At 40.7% G+C, this 21,242-nt stretch overlaps 2 protein-coding genes across 6 annotated transcripts in view; one reads left to right on the forward strand and one right to left on the reverse strand.

Annotated features, from left to right (window-relative positions):
- Nucleotides 1-10,016, reverse strand: part of LOC138965461 (uncharacterized) — a 24,150-nt gene extending 14,134 nt beyond the window's left edge. Inside the window, exons 1-3 of one of the 4 annotated variants that reach the window (XM_070337618.1) lie at nucleotides 9,881-10,016; nucleotides 1,918-2,331; nucleotides 656-875 (exon numbers count right to left, since the gene is read on the reverse strand). In XM_070337618.1, the coding sequence (XP_070193719.1) occupies nucleotides 656-875; nucleotides 1,918-2,106 (409 nt within the window). In that variant the 5' untranslated portion in view covers nucleotides 2,107-2,331; nucleotides 9,881-10,016. Of the gene's footprint in view, nucleotides 1-655; nucleotides 876-1,917; nucleotides 2,347-3,016; nucleotides 3,172-9,880 lie in introns of those variants that run through there. The other 3 variants (XM_070337616.1, XM_070337619.1, XM_070337617.1) reach the window with 3 other exon arrangements.
- The window catches only part of LOC138965462 (uncharacterized), a 75,883-nt gene continuing 58,202 nt past the window's right edge, over nucleotides 3,562-21,242 (forward strand). The window contains exons 1-2 of one of the 2 annotated variants that reach the window (XM_070337621.1): nucleotides 3,562-3,660; nucleotides 20,191-20,375. In XM_070337621.1, coding sequence (XP_070193722.1) covers nucleotides 3,654-3,660; nucleotides 20,191-20,375 — 192 coding nt within the window. In that variant the 5' untranslated portion in view covers nucleotides 3,562-3,653. Of the gene's footprint in view, nucleotides 3,661-10,182; nucleotides 10,596-20,190; nucleotides 20,376-21,242 lie in introns of those variants that run through there. The other variant, XM_070337622.1, reaches the window with a different exon arrangement.

Genomic DNA, 21,242 nt, shown 5'->3' on the forward strand with positions numbered 1-21,242 from the left:
AGAGAGAGAGAGAGAGAGAGAGAGAGAGAGAGATAAATTGAAATTGAAACTGAAACTGAAACTGAGACTGAACTTTATTACCAAAGGATAGAGGTTTTAGGAAAAGCCTAATCTTACAGACGCAAATAATATTGATAGTAAGAAGGAAAAAGGTTATAGTTACTTATACACACTTAGAGAGGAAGGGAGGGGGTTATTTAAAGAGAAAGTGTGTGTACGTGTTTGTGTGTGTATGAATAAAATACATTTAAATAAAGAAAAACGAACGGAACCTAGACAAACAAAACAGTAGTGAGAAAACATGACATAAAACTATTGCATGACAATGCTCACCGTCATAGTTCTGCTGAGGGTTGCACATAGAATAAGAGCAACTTTTCACTTTTAAACTAACAGCATGGTAAAGTCTCTACGCAGTGAGTTTGTATCGCTGAATTAATTTAACAGATTGACATAGGTGCCAATCACGAAGTAAATTTTTTTTTTAAAGATTGCTCCAGCTACGAAGCAGCCAGGCCGTTGATTTTCGGTATGTCGTTAAGTTGCAGGATTCTATAGGAGCCTCCACAGACATGTGATGATGAGTGCGATCGTATACCCGAGTGTACGTTTCAAGTTGTAGGGACACCTCAAAGAAACGAGAACGGTAACATACCTGCCACAATCACGGAACATTGCGCAGACCGCAGACATTTTTGCCTCGTTTCGATCTGCTTCTCAATGTCGGTGCTGTCGTCACTTCCGCCGGAATCCATCAGCACGTGCTTGAGAGCAGGGTCAAGGTCGTTCATGGCTTCACGCACTTTGTCAAAGAGTTCATTGAGAGTGTGGCATATTGTGTCCAACGGTTTGCTGTGTTTGTCTCCGAACTCATTCTGTAACAGACGGTAAAAGAATGCGCGTTAAGAAAGGATTAAAGGATTTGTTTCTTCCAGTATCTATACAAATGTGATAGAATATTGACGACCTGCATCTATTTGAAGGCTGAATAGTAGCAAACGAAGTGAAATGAAATTGTATAGAAAAATGATATTTATAAGAAATAAAATAAATAAAATAAGATTAAATAAAATACAAGTAAACAAATAAATGAATAAATAAATAATTCAATAAGTGTAAGTCTTTGGAAAAAGGAAGGTACATGGGAGTATTATCTTTTGCATCTTCAACCCCGTGCTTGGAAAATGCTTTCCTTCTGGGGTTTTTTTTTGTGTGTTTTTTTTATAATTGGAGGGTGGGTCATTATTTTGCCTTTTTTTTCTTCTTTTTTCTCCTTTAACTTTCTGCAGTCCGACATCACCGAAGGAGTCAATAGTTAAGTAAAGTTAAGTATAACAATGAAGAGGGCCCCAAAGGGTTTAAAATCGTGATCGTGATTGGCGATTTTTGACCTTTCTGTGACCGTGATTGCCGAAATTTCCATTTCTGTGATCGTGATGGGACTTTGCCCGTGATCCGTGATGACAAAAAAATCAAGTCTCGTGATCGTCATTTGTTTTCGTGATCGTGATGGGCATTATTGCAAAGCATTTTATTTTCAACGTACATTTTTCACAGCTGTATCACTCTGTGATCCTCTATTCGTCAAGGTGTTCGTGATCGTGAAAACAAAAATCAAGGTATAAACTGTGATCGTGAAAGCTAAAATTTCCCTTCCCGTGATCGTGATGATACCCCCCCTTTGGTGCCCTCAATGAAATTATATTTTTTACAAGTGTTGATTATGTCCTTGATCTTCCATATTGCGATCGTAACAATGCAAACAATGCCAAACTTAGAAAATGTCCAAAAGCTTTTCTCCTTTTTGTCGTTCTTTGTGTCTTGAGCAACGTGGATTCTAAGGAACTAAAATGGGTATACAAAATGTTGCATAAAGCCAACAATAACATAAGGGAGACAACAAAAACAATAACCAACCTGTATGTCGAAGTAGGTTCCCATATGCACTCGTTGACTCAAAATAATCCGTTCCCGCCATTGTTCAACATTTTTACAACCAGTCAGTGTCACACTTAGTTTCCTGGCATGGCTAAACAACTTGCTAGCTGGCATTTCCATTACCTCTTGAATAGAACTGTCCAGATTTAAGATGCCACCTTTATCCATGTTTATTTGAACACCCTGTGAGCAGACGTTAAATCCAAAAGTGCTCTTTTGTTCAAGGAGATGCGAAGTGTCCTCCTGGCTGGGCGGCCGAGACTCTTGTGCAGTGATCGTTTCAGTTCTCGTTAAGCGAAGGTGTCAGATCGCCGAGACGAGAGTTTATCGGAAAGGGGTTCTATCGTGAAGATCGGAGAAGCTTCCGCTCATAACTTGTGCATTGAATTCCCGCTGAAAGAGAACAAACTATTTAAAAAAATAAATATGACCTCTTTCTTATTTGAAGCGTACTTTTTTCGTGTCATGTTTACGCAGTTCTAAAAAAAATCAAAGAAAGGGGACAAATGCGAAGTGGCTACACATTTGAGAATGGGGTAGGGGCAGTTTAGTTTACATTTTGTCGCAGAAGTCAACATATTGCTATCAAATCTTCCCCAAGAAATTCTCAATAAATCATCTCAATACTTAGTCTAGTCAAAAAGATATACTATAACTTTTTTTCCAACAAACCAAAAGCTAACACATACTGTTAGGAATACATGTTAAATAATCACAGTTGCCACAGAAAAAGTTGTTGATAATCATGTAAAACAGCTAAGAACAAATTGAAGAAGTAAAACAAAGTGAATCGTAAATTGAAAGCCCAAAGACAATTGTTTTCAAAGTAGAAACAACATTTCTTTTAAAAAAAACCGAGTAAACAAATTTCTCCGAAAATTCAACAGCTTTGAATGCACTTTTTTTTCTCAATGTGATTTATCTTCAATAAAAATCGACAACGGATAGAAAGATCAGGTTCCACTCACTAACACTCACTAACACTGACTAACACTCACTAACACTCACTAACACTGACTAACACTGACTAACACTCACTAACACTAACTAACACTCACTAACACTCACTAACACTCACTAAAACTGACTTTTCAATACGCTCAGCTGCGATCAAGTTCCTCTGCCCAGTTGCGAGGCTATACTGAAGACCATTCCAAGTTCATCTGGAACTACGTAATTATATATGTCTCACCACGTGTGAGAGTTGCGGACCGGGAAGTGAACTAGAAGCAGACCACTTATCGTGTTTTTTAAATCCAAGAGCTACGCATAGGCCTCTGACAATTGAAGAGCAACAACTGCAGCAGGGCCGGACCAAGTTCGTTTGAGGGGGGAGGGGGGTTTCCAACTGAAGGCAGGGGTCCAAAGTCCACATTTTTTTCTCTGGGAGGTACATTGGATGGCCAGGGGGGGGGGGGGTTCCGGAACCCCAGGAACCCCCCCCCCCCCCCCAGATCCGGCCCTGTGCAGGGTAATATCATAAGATATACCACTTCTGTCCCCCACCTTACGCGCACTGTTCCTGTCCTTGGATCTGATTGGCTGCGCTTGAAATAGCTGTCGCGTGTTCTATAGACTTGACAGTAGGAGGGGAATTCCCTAACTTTTTGACTTTCATTTGTACAGTAGTGTAGCGACCGGAGTTGTCGCTTACTCTAGAATGGCAGCTTTGTCATTTTGGCATTGGCTTTGAGCGAGACCATTTCTTCGGGTGCATGTCCCGTGAGTACAAACAACCACTAGAGATCCATTTAACGGTATTGCTTAAAAGAGGGGGTCGGGGTGGGGTGAGGTTGGGGGGGGGAGGAGGAGGGGGGAAGAGGAAGGGGGAGTGTGGGGGACAGAAAGAGCGGCATAGAAGGTGGGGGCTGACGATCAGAGAATACAGAGAAGGTGGGGGCTGACTAGAAGGTGTGTCAACTAGAAGGTGGGGGCTGACGAACAGAGAATACAGAGAAAGACAGACTGAAAGATAGAGGCAGAAACATATAAACAGACACAGAGAGGGACAGAGAGCGATATAAGAGACAGAGAGAGTGGGAAAAAGAAAGAGAGAGACAGAGACAGAGACAGAGACAGAGACAGGGAGACAGAGAGAGACAGAGAGAGAGAGAGAGAGAGAGAGAGAGAGAGAGAGAGAGAGAGAGAGAGAGAGAGAGAGAGAGAGAGAGAGAGAAGTAGGGCTTTGAAAAATAAATGAAAACCGTGTTTTTTTAGAGACTCCGAAACAAACTGTATGATACACTTATGAAATATGTTGAAAGAGCCATTGTCACAATGGCATGTCTGCAGAATAGGCAAATAAACAAACGAATAATGAATAAACAAATAAAAAAACAAATAAGTAAACAAATAATTATAAAGTAAATAACATGTGAAATGTAAATGGCGACGATGTATCGATTGCTCTTGACTCCAAAAGCAAAGATGACATATTTCACATTCCTTTACGAAATATGAAACTGTCTTTGCTGGAAACTAGAAACCCTGACGTTCGTTTCTGAAACGCTTCAGCAAGTATGAATAGGTTACACCAATATGCTTTACCTTCCTCCATCTCTCCTTCTCTCGCTTTTGTTCGTTTTTGTCTAACTCTCTCAGCCTATCACCCCTCTCTTTCTTTCCAATTTGTCTCTGTCTGTCTCTCTTTTCTGTATACACTCATCGTCTGTCTCTCCTCTGTCTGTCTGTCTGTCTGTCTGTTTGTCTGTCTGTTTTCTGTCTTTCTGTCTGTCTGTCTGTGTGTCTGTCTGTCTGTCTGTCTGACTGTCTGTCTGTCTGTCTGTCTAGCTATCCCTCTCTCTCCCCCTCTTTCGCTTTCTCCCCCTGGCTATCCCTCTTTCTTTCCATCACTTTCTCTCTCCCTCTCTGACACAGTGAAGGTCTGTCTGTCTGTCTGTCTTTGTCTCTCTCTCTGTCTGTCTGTCTGTCTGTCTGTCTCTCTCCGACTCTGTCTCTCTGTCTCTCTCTCTGTCTGTCCGTCTCTCTTCCTCTCTTTCCATTTCTTTATGTCCCGGGCAGGTTGACACAGCCTTGCGAAATGCCAACAGGTATCACTTACAGGAGTTAACTCCACCGATAACATTGTGCAAACGGTCTCTAAAGAACTTTGCAGTTCTCAGTCTGTTCTCCTCGTTAACGGCTGAATAAGCGTACTGTAGGAATATACAGGCGGGGCTCGGACATTTCAAATGTGGCCTTTTCTGTTTCACCACATGTTTGTCTGTAAAGATTCCGGATCTCTTATTCATCAGGTGCGCGCGATTGCTGCGATAACTTTAATTGCTGTAGGGTGGAGTTTGTGTGTGTGTGTGTGTATGTGTGTGTGTGTGTGTGTGTGTGTGTGAGTGTGTGTGTGTGTGTGTGAGTGTGTGTATGTGAGTATTTGTGTGTGTGTGCGTGTGTGTGTGTGTGTGTGTGTGTGTGTGTGTGTATGTGAGTATGCGCGCGCGCGTGTGTGTGTGTGTGTGTGTGTGTGTGTGTCTGTGTGTGCGTCTGTGTCTGTGTCTGTGTGGGTGTGTAGGTGTGTAGGTGTCTCGCTTTGTCATGTTTAAAAATAGTTGTATTGTATGATCCTGCATCACTGTGTAAGTTCCCTGAACACTGACACCTAGATAATGATATATAACAGATCATGTTTCAGTTATCGTTTCCGTGGCGGGGTTTTGATTCAAGAGGGCCCCAAAGGGTTTAAAATCGTGATCGTGATTGGTGTTTTTTTACCTTTCTGTGACCGTGATTGCCGAAATTTCCATTTCTGTGATCGTGATGGGACTTTGCCCGTGATCCGTGATGACACAAAAAATCAAGTCTCGTGATCGTGATCGTCATTTGTTTTCGTGATCGTGATGGGCATTATTGCAAAGCATTTTATTTTCAACGTACATTTTTCACAGCTGTATCACTCTATGATCCTCTATTCGTCAAGGTGTTCGTGATCGTGAAAACAAAAATCAGGGTAACTGTGATCGTGAAAGCTAAAATTTCCCTTCTCGTGATCGTGATGATACCCCCCCCCCTTTGGGGCCCTCATTCAAGTAAGGCACGACATTCAACAGAACAATGCAGAAGACATCGCATAATTATGTTCTATCAAAATGTGAGCAAACTTATCTTAAAAAAAAATTATAACAAAAAATGTTTGTCAAATTACAGTTGAAGAAAGTCGTTCCTAAATAAACGATTTTATTTATTTATCTATCGGTTTGTTCATTACTTTATTTATCTATCATGTTTCCGTCTATTTTAAAAAAAAAGATTGATCTATTGATTGACTGACAGAATGATTGAGTGAATGACTGATTGATTGACAGGTTGATTGATTGAATGGCTGATTGATTATGAGACGTCTTTTAATACTATAGTCCGGAGAACAGGAGAAGATTCCCTCCCCTTCGCGCTCTTCAGTGCTGAAGGGACGTTTGTTGCCAGACACACTCTTTCTTTGCAAAACCAACTTTTTTTTTAACCATTTGAAGTATTTACTTTGGAGTTGGGATAAGTTGCATTTGTTTTTAAACATACGACAGCAATTGACCCATAAAAATCGACTTTTAATAGATAAGGTAGTGTTCAAAAGTGAGAGATAGAGAGGGGGGCTGAGAGAGAGAGAGAGAGAGAGAGAGAGAGAGAGAGAGAGAGAGAGAAAGAAATGGAGAGAGGGAGAGATAGAGAGAGCGATGGAGTATCCTTAGCGGATTATGACTTTATTCAGTTATTCTGCAGAAAAACAGAAATGCTGGAGAAAAACTGTTTGTTTCTGCAGCATTTCTGCATAATGTCATCTTTTGCGAGAGCAACGTTTTTTTCTGCAGTAAAACAGTTTTACTGCAGTAAAATTGAAATCAAGAATGCTGCATTAAAACGGTGATTTTTTTATTTTTTTTTATTTTTATATATATTTTTTTTTATATATATATATATTTTTTTTAACAAACATGGTAACTGTATTTTCTGTTTGCACACATACTCTCTCATTTACATGCGGTTTAGAAAAACTTTTACATTATACAAAAGGACTAAAAATAGTCATACGTGAAAAAAATATACGTGTCAACGTAGCATCAAAATGATCATAATGTCATCATATATTGATCTTTTTAAAAACAATATTCGCATCATAATGTATGGCTGTCTTTACCTTATATCAAAGAAAATAAACAATAATTTGTTTTTAATTAATAAAACTTCAGACTAACGAAATCTCAAAGCAAAATGATTTCCAAAAATAATTTCCAGTGTTAATCGTGAATCTGTTTTTTTTTAAATGCTTACGCACATCTTTGCGATTAAAATAATGTGATTAATCTTCTTCATATTTTTGCTGTTACTTTTTATACCAAAAAGCACATATGTAACATTTAACCTAATTCTTTCGCCAATGTTTACTAAAATGTACATTTCAATATATTTCCAAAACCTGAGCACTGTTGGACATTCAAAGAAAAAATGCTCCAATACATCAAGTTCATCCTTACAATATGTACAGTTTTTATCAGCCTTCACTTTCATTTTACACAATAAAATATTAGTTGGATAAATGTTTTGCAATATTTTCCAATGCAGTACACGTAATCGAACTTCACTAGTGACAGTGGCTGCTAAGTTCCAATTCTTTTCGTCAATTTCAAATCCTAATTTTCTTCTCCAAAATCCTTCTGAACAGGGTGGGCTGTATTGTTTTTCCACCAGAATCTTTCGAATTTCTTTTACTGATTTAACTTTTTTCCACAAAAGGTCGGAATGTCACAGACTGAACAATTTACATCGTTTATATCGACATTTCTTAAAAGGAGATGTACAGCTGTTCGAACAACATTGTACTCAAGCAATCTATTTGCAGTGTAGCCAGTTCTTTCACACACTTCTTCATAGGAAGCAAAACGTCCATTCTCACACACATCGCTCACATACATTATACCACTTTTAATCCAATCCGCAAAAAAGAGTGGGTTTCCTTGACAAATTATATCTTTGTTTTTCCACAACAAACCCGAAATAGAATTACCATTATTATTGACTTGATTGTTATCAAGCCATGCCTTCAACACAGCGGACCAAAATTCCGATTTAATACTGTCCAATCCTTTAAATGGTTTGCTATTAATGTTCGCAAAAAAACACTCAAAGCGACTCCCAAAACGGAAAAACAGTGCTTTTGGGAGCCATGACCATTTCTGGTCTTCATTAGACAGAGTTAGGTTCACAACCCAGCTTAACAAAAAGGAACACTGCATCTGACGCAAATCAATCATATTTAATCCACCTTGCTTTACTTCGTTACATAAAACAGTTCTTTTCACCTTTTCAAATGCTTTTCTGTTGCAGTCTTTTTTGCGCCACACAAAGCGATAAAACGGTGATGTTTATCTCCAGTAAAACAACATCTCCAGTAAAACGGCGATGTTGTTTTACTGGAGAAAAACTGTTTACACTTTTTCTTCAGCATTTTGGCATTATTCAGTTATTCTGCAGAAAAACAGAAATGCTGGAGAAAAACTGTCTTTTCTGCAGCATTTCTGCATAATGTCATCTTTCGCCGAAGCAACGGGTTTTTCTGGAGCAAAACATTTTACTGCAGTAAAATTGAAATCAAGAATGCTGCAGTAAAACGGTGCTGTTGTTTTACTGCAGAAAACCTGTTTACACTTTTTCTGCAGCATTTTGTACTGGCTCATTATAATGTTGGAGCACGCGAGCCCCCCTCTGTCGAGAGATGGACTCATCCAGAATTACCAATAGTTGTGCGTGACACGAATGTATTTTGAAGTTGAATATAATGCCCTTATGCTACACGCCTTCTGATTAGTACACTGCGGAACAAACTATTATACTATCCCAGGGGGCGACGAATACAAACGCTACTTTACAAGGTCGTTCGTTTTTCTCCAGAAAAACTGTCACAGACTATTCTGAAGAAAAAGTTAATCGCAATAATGCTGCAGAAAACCAAGTAAACATTATGCTTCAGAAAAACTGTTTTACTGCAGTAAAAAAAAACGTTGCTTCGGCGAAAGATGACATTATGCAGAATTGCTGCAGAAAAGACAGTTTTTCTCCAGCATTTCGGTTTTTCTACAGAATAACTGAATAATGTCATAATCCACCAAGAGCCAGGACAAAATGCTGCAGAAAAAATGTAAACAGGTTTTCTGCAGTAAAACAACAGCACCGTTTTACTGCAGCATTCTTGATTTCAATTTTACTGCAGTAAAATGTTTTTGCTGCAGAAAAAAACGCTGCTTCGGCGAAAGATGACATTATGCAGAAATGCTGCAGAAAAGAACGGTTTTTCTCCAGCATTTGTTTTTCTGCAGAATAACTGAATAAAGTCATAATCCGCTAAGGATAAGAGAGAGAGATAGAGAGGGGGGCGGAGAGAGAGAGAGAGAGAGAGAGAGAGAGAGAGAGAGAGAGAGAGAGAGAGATACAGAGATAGATACAGAGAAAGTCTGAAAGAGAGACAGGCAGATATACATACAAACAGACAGGAAGACAGAAGAGAGTCTGTTTGTCTGTTTGTTTGTCTGTGTGTATGATTAACAACTTGTGTGCACAGTAACTCCAACTTCCATGCTAAAAATGTTGTCCCTTTACTGGGGAAAATGCGGTTTTAGTAAAGCAGCAGAGACAGAGAGAGAGAGAGAGACAGAGACACAGAGAGAGAGACAGAGACACAGAGAGAGAGAGACAGAGAGAGAGAGACAGAGACACAGAGAGAGAGAGACAGAGACACAGAGAGAGAGACAGAGACACAGAGAGAGAGAGACAGAGACACAGAGAGAGACAGAGACAGAGGGAGACAAAGATACAGCCCGAAAGAGAGTCAGAAACCGGAGCAAGTCACAAACAGACTTAACCAAAATTAAAACCCAACAAAAACCGTAAAGCAAAAGTGCACGTACACGCAGTAACACGTTCAAGAGTAGCCTACAATACCTACCTCACAGAAAAGCCGAGAGTCGTGTCCAGGACACAAGAACATCCGGGTAGCTCACGGAATAGTGCACACTCAAAATGTGGTCTCTGGCCTTCGTCAATACCCCCACTAAATTTCCAAGCACAATTCACCAGTGACGCAAATAATCCAAGAAGGAAGTTCTTAGACAGGCGCTTACACGACACACCCATAAGCAGCCATAATTTACACTGAATTTGGCTGGGAGACCCGAACTGTCTGCAGCAAACAACTATATCTGCAGCAAACAACTATATTTGCTCTGTTACAGTGATACGAATTAGAGCATGCTATGCGTATACATGTAGTTGCAAACTATGTAACACACCAGGCGCGCGCAAGGCGAAATGTTTTAATGCAGTAATTGGAGCCATTTCACCTTACCCTGTGACCTAATAAGGGATATTCATACCCGAGAAAAGACACACCGCTGTGCTGAAGTTTGTGTAGAAGTTTCGGGGTGCAACACAAAATGGCGTTTGTTTGTCGTCTGCACATGTTACTGCCTTTCTTGAGTAGTTTTAGGGAATATGTAAAGGAATTTGGAGAGCTATAGATCGTTTCAGATCGCTTGCTGATTTCTTCGTAAGTGAGACGAACGCTTCCGGAACAGAGCTGTTTTGAAATTCGTGTCGTCTGACTTCGATTCTGCGTGTCTACAAAACATACACCTACAGGACATCCTCGACGAGACTTTCAAGTGAGTGTTGTGTATTTCATGAGATTATTGTTTTGCTCACCCTGTTTGGTGGAGGGTTGGATGTTTTGCTTTGTGTCGGAGTCTTTAGAGTCTCGGGTCATGGTTCATAAGCAAAATATACATTTTTCTCCTATCTCTCCTCCTCGCCTACTCTGAAAACACACACACACACACACACACACACACACACACACACACACATACACACCTACGCCGCATAGGCCTACACACCCACACATACACACACACAAACACACACACAGACACACACACACCTACGCCACATAGGCCTACACACACATACACACATACACACACACAAACACACACAAACACACACACACACACACACACACCTACACACACACTCACACACACACAAAAACACACACACGCACGCACACACACACACACACACACACACACACACACATACACAACACACACACACACACATACACACACACACACACACACACACACACACACACACACACACACAACTTCGACAAAAACCTCAACCGAAAGTTCATACGATACAAAGTTAGAATTCGCTCCGCATGACTAGCCTTCGATGTCATATGCACCTGACACAAGAGGTCGGTGGTGATGGGGGGGGGGGGATGATAGGGGGGGGGGGTTGAGCATCCCGGGTGGCTGTCTTTCATGTGCGTCTCTCACTGGGAAGCTCCCCGTACCCCGAAGTTTTGTTCTTCTACTGTGCAATCAATACCATTGTGATGTTTCTAGGCCAAAGGCGCTTGCCCCCCTGTATACATTTGTGTTTCGATGTTTCGATGTCATAACGCCTTGAGAGTTGTCAACGTTGGAGATAAACAATCGTGATCTGACGGTTTTCTTCGTGCGTCTCTCACTAGGGATCGAAGCACTCTGTACTATACCCCCCAAAATGGGTTCTACCCAAGTCTTGACTTGAACTGGCGGTAGGATCTATTACATGTCCTAGCAATTGAGCTCACCTGCTCAGACCTAGCGAGGCTTGCTCACGGGATAAGACTACACCTCTATTTTAACGCTGATCAAACATCCACAGCCTGGCAACGCTATGTGCTCGGTTGAATTGTTTCCATGAATTAATTTCGTAACTGACACTCCTGGTTTTTAGTGAAAATACTTCTTCCAGAAATAAATTCTTTCTTTGCACAGGAAGCAGTGGGCAGGTGTCTTTTGTTGGTGTGTGTCCTCTCCAGTTGGAGGGATAGTCTTACCCTACGTTAAAAGCCTGGGCAAGTCTGGGGGGAAACACCCTGAGCAGAACTGTTTTCGCGGAAGCAGTGTGACTTTAAATATGAAATGCACGTATCTTCGGTATTTGTGACAAGGCTGAAGCCATGTGACCCACATCATTTGCAACTGTCATCTTGATCTTGTTTAAGACCATTCGCCTCAAAGTATAGACAGTCATTGCATAGAGACCTGCGGAAGTGTGTGCAGCAATGTCTCAAGTGTCAACTGACACTTTTCAATTTGGGTTTCTATTTACCACTGTGGGCTTCCAGGGTTTGAGATGTGCACAAATTGATATAGATGGGTGACTCAATAACTAGACTTAAAATTGCACTGTGTGGGTTATTGAAACCAATACAATACAATGCAATACAATACAATGCAATGCAATACGTTACAAAACAATAATACGGTATTGTATTGTATTATATTGTATCGGTTTTCATATACGCACTAGGAAGAAGGGCGAGAAGAGGGAGGGTGTTTTGTGTGTATGTGTGTGTGTGTGTGTGTATGTGTGTGTGTGTGTGTGTGTTTGTGTGTGTTGGTGTACATGTGTGTGTGTGTGTGTGTGTGTGTGTGTGTGTGTGTGTGTGTGTGTGTTTGTGTGAAAGAAAAAGTGGGAGAGTGAGTTAAGAGGTGGTTGTGATGTGTGAAACAGGAAGTAAGGAGTGGGTGGAGAGGGGGGGAGGGGAGGGGGAGGGGAGGGTAAAGACAACGTATTAAACTTGGCACTAAGAAAAATAAAAAGTGTTTATGGACGTAGGGGTATTGCCTACAGGCATAGGCATGGTAAGACAACACCAGTTGAGGGTAATACAAGCCTTGCAAGGCCTGGGTGGGAAGGCGAAAGGGGATTTTTTTCGGGGGGGGGGGGGGGTATGCGGATGAAAACATTGGCAGAGAGGGTTGTTATACGAGATTTGTCTAACCTTGATACCTCTATTCACTTCTTGCGAGGACTTTTATACTTTCTTTGTTTTATAATGTCCGAGACTGCCCTGCATCTCGTAAAGTACTTTTTAGTTTGCTTTAAAACCTCAAAGTACTATTTTTTAAGCATAACGCGCGCATTCTGCAACCCGAACCCGCTTTTTCAATGTCATCTATTTCTAAAGTCTTGTTTTGTGAACAAGGTTAATGAAAATGAAACAGACTGAATAAACCGTGGCGAAAAAGCAGTTAGCCTATAGATATGACAATGACAATGACAATGACAATGACAAATCTTTATTTTTCGAGGGTGACAAGAATAAGCATAGATATGCTTTTTTGCATCTGGCCCTCGCCCTAAAGAGGGACTAAACTATTTTACTATAACTATGACTAGGGAGAAAAAAAAGAAAAAAAAAGGTTACATAAAAACATTAATGGTAGAACATATAAGTTTATGTACATGAAGCGCATTATGTAGAAGCATTGTAGATCATAAGGTAGTGTTCAAAATTGGGTGTAAAGCAATGAAGATAAACGGAAAGTAACCCAACAATACATTAGCTCAGCAAAACAATGTATTACAGAGCCAAATCTTCGTGATTTTGTCACAATAAACTATAATTCCGATAATGAACAACTGTATACAAAGAGAACATACATATATGTGAACAGCTCAGATCATGGGTAATTTTAACACCTTCACATTTAAATGCTTATTTTATAGCCATCCATTGAATTGAGAAGAAAACAAAGCATACTAAACTGCTAAGCATGAATCAAACAATAAGAAAATAAAAAGAACCAACAACATCGTTTTGTATGTGTGGGTAGTAAACACGTTTTATTTACAAAACACGGCGGAAAATGGCGACAAATTTGTTGCACAGCGACAGGTCACTTTCTTCAACCAAGGCCAGTACTTTCATACATGACAAAGGAAAGCAAATAATTATGGCCTGAATAATAAAGTTATAGTGTTCCTTTGCGTGTCTGAGTGATAAACTGTTTTAACCAACTCTCTTCTGAAACGTAATTGCACTCAGCAGATTTGTCTTCCGCTCATAACTTTCGTGTCACACGGTCTTTGCGACAAACAGATAGATCGCATTCTCGCAGAAAATCATTGAAAACACAAACAAGTCATTTTTAGCATTGCATTTGGGAAGGGCTACTATTATAGTGTGTTTTAAGAAAGAAAAACATTATAGTATCGGCAGAACACGACCAAATGAGTTTTCGTGTCACAGCGTTATGGGCGTGAGATTTTTTAGACTTTTTGTTCTCACACTGTAGCAAAATCATTGACAACACAGACAAGTCAGTTTTAGCATAGACATTGGGAAGGGCTACTATTATAGTGTGTTTTAGGAAAGAAAAACATTATAGTATCGGCAGAACACGACCAAATGAGTTTGCGTTATGGGCGTGAGATTGTTTTTTTTCATACTGCAGATCATATCTCAAAAACTACTGAGTGGATCTTTATGAAATTTGATATGGATATTTTTGACTGGATTTTCTCATAGAAGGTTTTTTCGTTTATTGATAGGACAGTTTGATGACGTCATATTTTACCGTTTGCCAAAAGGTCGAGGCAGCACTTTCACAGTTACAGTTATTCATCAATTTGATCGAATTTCTTATCACACAATTTCAGATCTAGGCCGGATTATGGGATTGCATTTCAGCTTGGTCACTTAAAATTTTGTTATTGAAATGTTTGTTCGAAATATGTCATTTTTTCAAATTTTTAAAAACTAATATTTGAAACAGAAAATTTATATTTTTGTATTGCGTTCTGTATCTAAAACTATATAGTTTTGTTGTTTTGTATTGAGAATTATGCTTAACAATGAAGAAAACCGATAAATAACCACTATCTTTATTTATGAAAAAAGACACTTAAAAACAACTTCTATCTATTCCTTATCATTTTCTGATTCCAAATATATATAGTTTCATGGTGTTTGACGTTGAAAATATGCTCAAACTTAACAAACTCGGATCGTTGAATGGAAATTATACAAGTTTCCAAGCTCCAAAAGCACGTCATTTCAAGTGTGGAACACGCTCATGACGTCATACTGAAAGGTGATGAATTATGGCTTCACCTTGCGATGTTTCAATTCAAACATGGTAACATTTTTAAAGGGGTTTCTTTCTCAGATGTTTGCCCTCTGTCTGTCTCTCTATGTCTCCGTCTGTCTGAGTGATTCAATTAAATGTGTAATTAGTTTTGCAAAAGTCAAACTAAGTATGATATACCTAATTGATTCAGGTCTCTAAATTCTTATTGTAAAATTGTGAGTTTTATTCAAAACAAATTTAATTGATGTTTTAAACTCAATAATGGAGCATGCTGTGATGAGCAGAAGAATGTGTGTTTACGAGCAGAAAAAGCCCATCAAAGTCAAGGATCGTGTTTTTCTTTTTCTATTTTCACCTTGTAGCCTCATACAGACACTAAGCAACATTGTAAATCCTTCTTTGTTAATTCGACATTTTGATTGGTCAATGCAATCACTCAGCGGTCAGGCAATCAGCGTGTCTCACCTCCAAATGGATCTGCCTCAATGTACACTTCCTGGCAAGCGTATCAATACAAGTCATGTGTTTCACGTGTCGCCAGCATGGATACAGCCTCAACTAGTCTCGGTTAGCTTTGAGGGTCATTTTACAAGTAGGAAATATGAAGTACCAACGAAATACCGAGACCATAAGGTATGCGAAGTGATGACGTCGGATACGTGACGTAAGTTGATGCATGAATTCTTTCGGACTACCTCAGTCAATTCCAAAGATCGCTTTTGTGATGAAAAGAATTTGTTTTGAGTTTGCTGTCCAGAAACCCGTCAAAAGAAGGGAAAATGTATGTGAAAGAAAACAAAACAGGAGGAGAGTGATACGATAGGAATACAGAGACATATTTCTTGGGACTTGACCCTTGCAGGTAGGTGGACTGAAAGTAGTGTGTGAACAGAACAGAACCAATTCTGTCTGTTTACCATCGCATGAAAGCAGGAAAGAGATCGTCGTCAGATCCTTTGAATGGATAGATTTACAATTACAATATCGACCTACTGCTTTCAACATGTCGGGCTGTGCCTAAATTGTCTCACCTGTGATTTGTAAATGGAATCCCTCAGGCCTACGGCCTTCGGGATTCCATTTACAAATCACAGGTGAGACAATTTGGGCACCGCCCTCCATGTTGAAAGCAATCGGTGAATATTGTATCATTGTAAATCCTTCTTTGTTAATTCGACATTTTGATTGGTCAATGCAATCACTCAGCGGTCAGGCAATCAGCGTGTCTCACCTCCAAATGGATCTGCCTCAATGTACACTTCCTGGCAAGCGTATCAATACAAGTCATGTGTTTCACGTGTCGCCAGCATGGATACAGCCTCAACTAGTCTCGGTTAGATTTGAGGGTCATTTTACAAGTAGGAAATATGAAGTACCAACGAAATACCGAGACCATAAGGTATGCGAAGTGATGACGTCGGATACGTGACGTAAGTTGATGCATGAATTCTTTCGGACTACGTCAGTCAATTCCAAAGATCGCTTTTGTGATGAAAAGAATTTGTTTTGAGTTTGCTGTCCAGAAACCCGTCAAAAAAGAAGGGAAAATGTATGTGAAAGAAAACAAAACAGGAGGAGAGTGATACGATAGGAATACAGAGACATATTTCTTGGGACTTGACCCTTGCAGGTAGGTGGACTGAAAGTAGTGTGTGAACAGAACAGAACCAATTCTGTCTGTGTACCATCGCATGAAAGCAGGAAAGAGATCGTCGTCAGATCCTTTGAATGGATAGATTTACAATTACAATATCGACCTACTGCTTTCAACATGTCGGGCTGTGCCTAAATTGTCTCACCTGTGATTTGTAAATGGAATCCCTCAGGCCTACGGCCTTCGGAATTCCATTTACAAATCACAGGTGAGACAATTTGGGCACCGCCCTCCATGTTGAAAGCAATCGGTGAATATTGTATCAGTGTAGTACCACTTCCAGTGCAATATCTTGTACTTTAATTTTGACCATCTGTGTAACACTTTATTGACCCATGATCTGAGCTGTTCACATATGCAGGAATTGAGGATGGTAATTACGAAACCCTCCCAAATCGACCGTTCTTTTGTAGCTCTGTAAGTGCGACACTAAAATTAAATAGAGGTATCAGGCTTGTGTACACGCGAGCGCAGCCCTCCAGTTAGTTTTTGCTTCAAAGCCTATGCCGACAGGGGCGGATCAAGGGGTAATAGAGGGGGGCGGGGGGGGGGGTCCACATTGTGGCCCGGGGTCAAGGGGCCGAGAACGACTTTGAGCCGCGTCATCAAACTGTGCAGAGCCAGGTTATAGGATCGTACTTTATCAAACTGTGCAGAGCCAGGTTATAGGATCGTACTTTATCAAACTGTGCAGAGCCAGGTTATAGGATCGTACTTTAACAAATATGCATGTTGAGTGATATATGTAAGCGCTGTTTCAAAGTGTTCACAATAGGCCATGTCCGAAAATAGATGTAAGTACACCTTCAGAAATTTTAAAATTATGATACTCTAGTACAATTATTTGCATTCGAACGTAACCGTACGCGCGCGTGTATGTGTTTGTGTGGGTGTGTCTCTCTGTCTTTCTCTTTCTCTCTCGGAGAAAGGCCAATTCCAATAAACTTTCCGTATTCCGTATATTCCCGTATTTTCTTTCTCTCTCCCACAATATTTCAATGTCAAAGTGAACGTCAATACGTGCAGGTTAAAATACATTAATTTTTGAAACATGTTTTTACTCTCGTTCTCTCTCTCCCAAGTATGCAGGTTTTTGTGTTCACTTTTACATGGACGGGTTAGGGTAGAATAGAGGGTAATGAAGGTTTTATCTTTATAACAGTTTTGGTCACGACTTTAGAACTTCTTGTGGTCTTCTATGTCAGAGCTGGCTTTAATGGAAGTCTAAAATGTGATTGTGCAGGTACCCGCCCACTTACGGTGACACAACGGACAAAGTCCGGGTTTGCAACAAATCTCGCACTAAAGCCAAGGTCGTAGACTAGTAATTCTTGTCTCAGATTTTGAAGTATTTTCTCGGCAACAAAAAACAAGTCGCGTAAGGCGAAAATACAACATTTAGTCAAGTAGCTGTCGAACTCACAGAATGAAACTGAACGCAATGCAACGCGGCAAGACCGTATACTCGTAGCATCGTCACTCCACCGCTCACGGCAAAGGCAGTGAAATTGACAAGAAGAGCGGGGTAGTACGTTGCGCTGAGAACGATAGCACGCTTTTCTGTACCTATCTTCGTTTTAACTTTCTGAGCGTGTTTTTAATCCAAACATATCATATCTATATGTTTTTGGAATCAGGAACCGACAAGGAATAAGATGAAAGTGTTTTTAAATTGATTTCGAAAATTTAATTTTGATAATAATTTTTATATATTTAATTTTCAGAGCTTGTTTTTAATGCAAATATAACATATTTATATATTTTTGGAATCAGCAAATGATGGAAAATAAGATGAACGTAAATTTGGATCGTTTCATAAAAGAAATAATTTTTTTACAATTTTCAGATTTTTAATGACCAAAGTCATTAATTAATTTTTAAGCCACCACGCTGAAATGCAATACCGAAGTCCGGGCTTCGTCGAACAACACTTGACCAACATTTCAACCAATTTGGTTGAAAAATGAGGGCGTGACAGTTCCGCCTCAACTTTCACGAAAAGCCGGATATGACGTCATCAAAGACATTTATCAAAAAAATGAAAAAAACGTATGGGAATATCATACCCAGGAACTTTCATGTCAATAAAGATCGGTCCAGTAGTTTGGTCTGAATCGCTCTACACACACGCACACACACACACACACACACACACACACACACACACACACACACACACACACACACACACACACACACACACACACATACACATACACCACGACCCTCGTCTCGATTCCCCCCTCGATGTTAAAACATTTAGTCATAACTTGACTAAATGTAAAAAGAAGAAGCATAAAAAAAGCAAACATAAGCAAAACGAACAAACACGCAAGAAAAAATAATCGCAATTCTGTTGTATCCTCAACCTTGTTCGTCTCAAGAAGGCTTCTGTTTTCTGCTATTCCTTCTTGGTTACACCGTCCGTTGATTTCAAGTGTCTGACAGAGAATTTAAGACTCTACGATGTTATAGATAATAACATGGCGAGTACACGAACTGTTTAAATCTTGTTTTTTGACACCACTCTCTCAGATATCCCAAGACGTTTCAAAGTTGTTCACCCCTACCCCCCTCCATCCCCAACTGTTGCAGATATGACGGGTACATGTACTGTTTCAGTCATAGTCCAGTGGGATGACTGTAGTTGATTCCAATCATTTTTCATACTCTGATCTTGCAGAAATGGCGAGAACATCCGTGTACAATTTTCTTTCAAACTCTCACAGTGAAAGCGAGCATTCTATCAGTCTGAATACACTAGAATCACTGTATTTCATTTCAAGCATTTTTCTTTGAAACTCTTGCAGAGATGGCGAGCAATGTATCCGTCTGAATACAATAGGGTCAATGTAAACAATTTAAAGCACTTTCCTTTTGAACTCTTGCAGAGATGGCGAGCACTGTATTAGTCTCAATACAATAGGGTCAGTGTATTTCACTTCAAGCATTTTTCTTCCATACCCCTTCAGAGATGGCCGAGAACAAACGAATACAATCCCAAGCATGTTTTGTGTGTGTCGAAACTCTTGCAGAGGTTAGTTAGTTAGTTAACTGTTGCTTTTCGGGTCCAGCGGACCATAATAGGCCAAATCAGGACCCCCTTGCAGAGGTGGTGAGGACATACTTGTACGTGTACAATGTCAAGCAATTTTCTTCCAAACTCTTGCAGTGGTCGCAATCACGGTATCAGTCTGAATACAATAGGGTCAATGTATTTTATTTCAACCATTTTTCATCCATTCACCTTCAGAGATGGCAAGAACAAACGAACCAAATTCCAAGCATTTTTTAGGTCCAAACTCTTGCAGAGATGGCAATCACTTTGTCAGTCTAAATATACAAGGATCAGTGTATTTTATTTCAAGCTTTTTTCCTCCATACACCTTCAGAGAATACTTCTTCTTCTTCTTCTTCTTCAGCGTTCGACGGTTGTGTCACTCATAGTCTTAGGCCTGCTGATGTTATGAACTGGCAGTTGGGCCCAGGTCTTCCACAGTTCCTGACAGTTTAGCATCTGGTGTTGTGCTCTCTGGCCAGGTCTGGTCGCGTAGGGGGGGCAAGGAGAGGGAAAACTACCGATTACAATCCCAAGCATTTTTCTTCCATACACATTCAAAGATGGCGAAAACAATCCAAGGCTTTTATTTTGTGTCCAAACTCTTGCAGAGATGGCGATCCCGCGGATCATGAGCACGCAGAACCTGAGCGAGATCCAGGACCTGGTGACGGCGTTCGGCGTCATGGAGGAGCTCAACATCGACACCAATGGTGTGTGCGACATGAGCGACGCCATGGCCAGAATCAGGACCAACTTCAGCAAGAGCACCGCCAAGCAGATCTACCACGAGCAGGTCAGTGTGTGTGTGGGGTGGGGTGGGAGGAGGGGTCTGAGGAAGGGGGTAGAACTGGAAAGAGCTGGACATCGACAAGAGGGAAGAGCTCCAAGTCGATGCCACGTACGTTGTCTAAGACAAGGATCAGGACCAACTTCAGAAGAGCAAAGCTAAGCAAATCTATTATAACTGAGCAGGTTATTGATTGTGCGGGGTGAGGGTTGGGGCTGGTTTGTGTGTGTGTGCTGTTTGTGTGTGTGTGCTGTTTGTGTGTGTGTGTTGTTTGTGTGTGTGTGTTTGTGTGTTTGTGTGTGTGTGTGTGCGCGCGTGTGTGCGTGTGTGTGCGTGCGTGCGTGCGTGTGTGTGTGTGTGTGTGCGTGTGTACAAGGTATGTACAAGGTGTGTAAAAGATGTCTGAGTGTTTGGGAGGGGGGGGGGGGTTGAGGGGGGCGGCAACACCAGCTGCACCACGGGGCCTGTGACATGAGTGAAACAAATCTATCTTGAGCAAGTAAGACTGTGGTGGTATTTGGAGGGAAGGTTTGTAGGGGTACGATGGAGGGAAGGTTTGTAGGGGTACGATGGAGGGAAGGTTTGTAGGGGTACGATGGAGGGAAGGTTTGTAGGGGTACGATGGAGGGAAGGTTTGTAGGGGTACGATGGAGGGAAGGTTTGTAGGGGTACGATGGAGGGAAGGTTTGTAGGGGTACGATGGAGGGAAGGTTTGTAGGGGTACGATGGAGGGAAGGTTTGTAGGGGTACGATGGAGGGAAGGTTTGTAGGGGTACGATGGAGGGAAGGTTTGTAGGGGTACGATGGAGGGAAGGTTTGTAGGGGTACGATGGAGGGAAGGTTTGTAGGGGTACGATGGAGGGAAGGTTTGTA

The sequence above is a fragment of the Littorina saxatilis genome, linkage group LG4 (assembly GCF_037325665.1).
Source record: "Littorina saxatilis isolate snail1 linkage group LG4, US_GU_Lsax_2.0, whole genome shotgun sequence".
Taxonomy (NCBI): domain Eukaryota; kingdom Metazoa; phylum Mollusca; class Gastropoda; order Littorinimorpha; family Littorinidae; genus Littorina; species Littorina saxatilis.